Genomic DNA, 3,684 nt, shown 5'->3' on the forward strand with positions numbered 1-3,684 from the left:
AGTATGTTTCATACATATGAAACTCTATTACCTTACTCTATTTAAGATGCACTGCTTGCACCACTGTACTTCATTTTTGTCCTCTTCTTTGTTATAACAAGCTACATGCATATAACAAACACGAGAGAACAGATCAGTGGTTTAATGGATCTTCTTGGCAGTATTGTTCAGATTCAAATTGTCTGAATAGGAGAAGAGATAAAACTCTCACAACTCATTCAGGAGACCTCTATCCCATTGAAAGTCCTGACAATCTTCATTCTGTTGCACCCCCACTAGCAGAGAAACCCTCTACTACACCATTGTACCTTACACCCACTGTAGCATCTTCTAGCAGAAGTTAAACTACCCCCACACCTCACACTTTGCCACTCCAGTTAACCACTACACCTCTACCAAGCAAGTCAGTGGGCAACACCCCCACAGTCAGACCTAGTTTCCTTTCCAGATTATTTGATTCTCCCAACCCGGTTAATCCACCACTCCCATCTGAGTCCCAACCAGTTCCTGTTCAGTTGGAACCCAAACTAGAATTGTTAAGGGACCTAACGACTGAGGATCAGGAGTTCAACTGTTAACTGGTACTAGGACTTATACACGCTATAGTCCTACTGATACTAGAGTTGCAAACTGAGCTGCTATATCTGATAGCGGTTTGAGAGCATATACTGATTGAAGCAGAGCTTCAGACTAAGACTGAATAGATAACTGAGTCTATTACTGAAGACATCCCTATGAAGTATATGTAGGGAACAAGAGAACAAAACTAAAGTACAGTAGCAGAAGCAGTGCTACTTAAATAGGATGAAGCGAATAGAGTTTAATAAGTATGAAACACTGAGTTGGATCAGTGATGTGACAGAACAGTTTTCACTGGGTTGTATCAGTGATGAGGACAAAACATGATAGAGATGAAATGTGATGTAAGTGAAACATGACATAGATGAAACACAATAGATATGAAACACTGATGCAGGTGAAACACATCAGGTGATGGAATCAGTTGTACAGTTACAGGGTCAACAACAAATAGTTAGGAAAGAAAAATAGCCCCCCCTTGAAGCTGTAACAGGAATTACCCAACTCACCAGTTATCTCTGATCCAGAAGAGGAAGACACGTCTGGAAGGCAACCACACAATCCAGACAACAGTGAACCAGAACCTAGTGACCAAGAGGAAGAAGACAATATGTTAGACAATAAAAGCAGCACAGTAAACAAGCCTAACCAGTTTGAAGGAGATAAGAGAAAGAACAAAGAATTCTTTGACAGATTATACCTGTACTTTTTAGGAAATTCCAAGCAAATCCAATCTGATGTGGACAGAGTCCATTGCACATTATCCTATATTGAAGGACCAGCCCAATCTTTGTACATAAGATAATCACCAACATAGAAGAACCCATCTCCAAATCAGAAGATACACCACTCAAAGGGCTTCCTACCTGGGCAGAATTCAAGAAATCCTTCATTCAGACATTCAGAGTAGAGAATGACACACAAGCAGCATTGAATGAAATCAGCAAATGTACCTGGACAAAATGCAATGGGAATGGTCTTCAATTTGTTGCCACCCTTTGACCCCTATTACAAGCTAGTGGGTTAAACAAGTTAGGAAAGATCTGAGAAATCCAGCATCTTGTTCCTCTAGCTCTCCTAGTCACGATCACTGCTCAACCACTGTTACCTACTACAGCTGTGGGATATCTCAACAGGATATCTCAACAGAATCCAATCGATCTGTCAATCTATAATTGATATTTTTAGGGATAAACTATTGTTCATGCCTTCATCTGGTCACAACAAATTTGTATGTTGCAACCAAGCAATTGAAACCAGAGAAGGACCTCCAAAGGGATCCCAAGCTAATGATCAACAGATCAGATGTCTATCAGATAAGGAACACTGAGAGCATATGGAAAAGAAGCTCTGTTTTAGATGTCACAAACCTGGGCATCTGAGTTGTCAATGTCCCAATAATCATATTAGAGCAATCAAATCTCATGACACATCCATTCAGGATAACAAAGAAGCAAAGGATTCATCTGAAGAAGAAGGGATAGCTGAGGAATACATTCAAGCCATCCACTCTGGAGAGAAGGATTTTTAGGATCTTTGACTGCCATGATGTTGAGTCAAAGTATTGGCACTAGGGACTATTTATATTAGGCACAATTAGCTCATAAATCTATTTATCTGCCCTGTATATTGGAAACCTGTGCCAAAAACATTACAACCAAAGCCTTGCTCGACACAGGAGCAATGAACAATTACATAGATATTCAGTTTGCCCAAGATCATGGTCTCAAGCACTAGAATATTCCACCTTGACCAGCATTTAATGTCGATGGATCACCAAATAAAGCAGCATCCATCAAACATAAGGTCTTCTTAACCCATCTCCTTATCCAGACAGCTGATGAAGATAGAAGCATATGCAACAGTACTGGACAGGAATCCACTCATTTTAGGACTTTCATGGTTCAAGTACTTGAATCCCATAATCAATTGGATTATGGGACAAATGCGTTTTTGTTGGGATCAACTTCTGTGAGCAATCAAGACCATTGCTAGCAATATTCCAGAGTATTTAGCCACCTTTCTTTCCGTATTCAACAAAAGTACTGCAGAATGTCTGCCAGAGCAAAAACCATGGGATCATGTAACAGATTTGGTACCCAATTTCAAGTCTCAATGAGGAAAAGTCTACCCACTATCACCAGCAAAACTCAAGGAACTGGATACCTTTATTGAGGAAAACCTACAAAAAGGTTATATTTGCCCCTCTAAGTTTCCCATGGCATCACTATTCTTCTTTGTTAACAAGAAATCAGGGGATTTACGCTCATGTCAGGACTATCGGAAACTCAATGATGCTACCATCAAGAATGCTTATCCTATTCCACATGTGGAATATTTATCAGATCATTTTGCTTCTGCCAAACCAACCATCTTTACCAAACTAGATTTGCATGCCAGATACAACAATGTATGTATCAAGGAAGGCAATGAATGGAAGGGAGCATTCATTACTCCACAGGGATTATTCGAACCCACAGTCATGTTCTTTGGAATGACAAATTCTCTGGCCACCTTCCAAGCTATGATGGATGGAGTTTTTGTGGATCTATTACTGGAAGGATGGCTAGTAATCTATTTTGACAACATCCTTATCTATTCTACCGACCCAACAGAACACTGACAATGGACCCAAGCAGTCCTGCAGTGTTCAAAGGAATCAGATCTTTTTCTCAAACCAGAAAAATGCTTCTTTGATGTGTCAGAAGTGGAATTTCTGGGACTCATCCTTTGACCTGGAGACATACCAATGGTATGGCAGAAGACAAGGTGGCAGCAGTACTCAATTGGCCAAAGATTGATAGCATTAAAGATGCATTAAATCAAGCATCAAACAGAATATCTCTACTATGTTTCACCCTCAAACTGATGGACAGTCAGAATGTGTCAACCAGGACCTGGAGCTATACCTTCGGATCTTTTGCAATCACCATGCAACAGATTGGATGCGTCACCTGCCATTGGCAGAATTCACACATAGCAATAGGTATCGTGATGCAATCACAACATCACCCTTCCAAGCACTTATGGATTATTGACCCGAACACAATATTCCCACTGTGGGAACAATGGATGCTCCAGATATTGCTTCTAGACTTACTCAGT

General features: G+C 40.3%; 1 protein-coding gene across 1 annotated transcript; it reads left to right on the forward strand.

The window, feature by feature from the left end:
• Positions 1-2,797: 2,797 nt before the first annotated feature.
• Positions 2,798-3,202, forward strand: FIBRA_08723 (uncharacterized protein; the record flags this gene model as incomplete). Its single annotated transcript, XM_012330352.1, has 2 exons — positions 2,798-2,989; positions 3,041-3,202. The coding sequence occupies 2 exons, from the start codon at positions 2,798-2,800 to the stop codon at positions 3,200-3,202; spliced, it is 354 nt and encodes a 117-aa protein (XP_012185742.1).
• Positions 3,203-3,684: the final 482 nt, after the last annotated feature.

Source organism: Fibroporia radiculosa, assembly GCF_000313525.1.
Source record: "Fibroporia radiculosa TFFH 294 genomic supercontigs, scaffold2342, whole genome shotgun sequence".
NCBI lineage: Eukaryota > Fungi > Basidiomycota > Agaricomycetes > Polyporales > Fibroporiaceae > Fibroporia > Fibroporia radiculosa.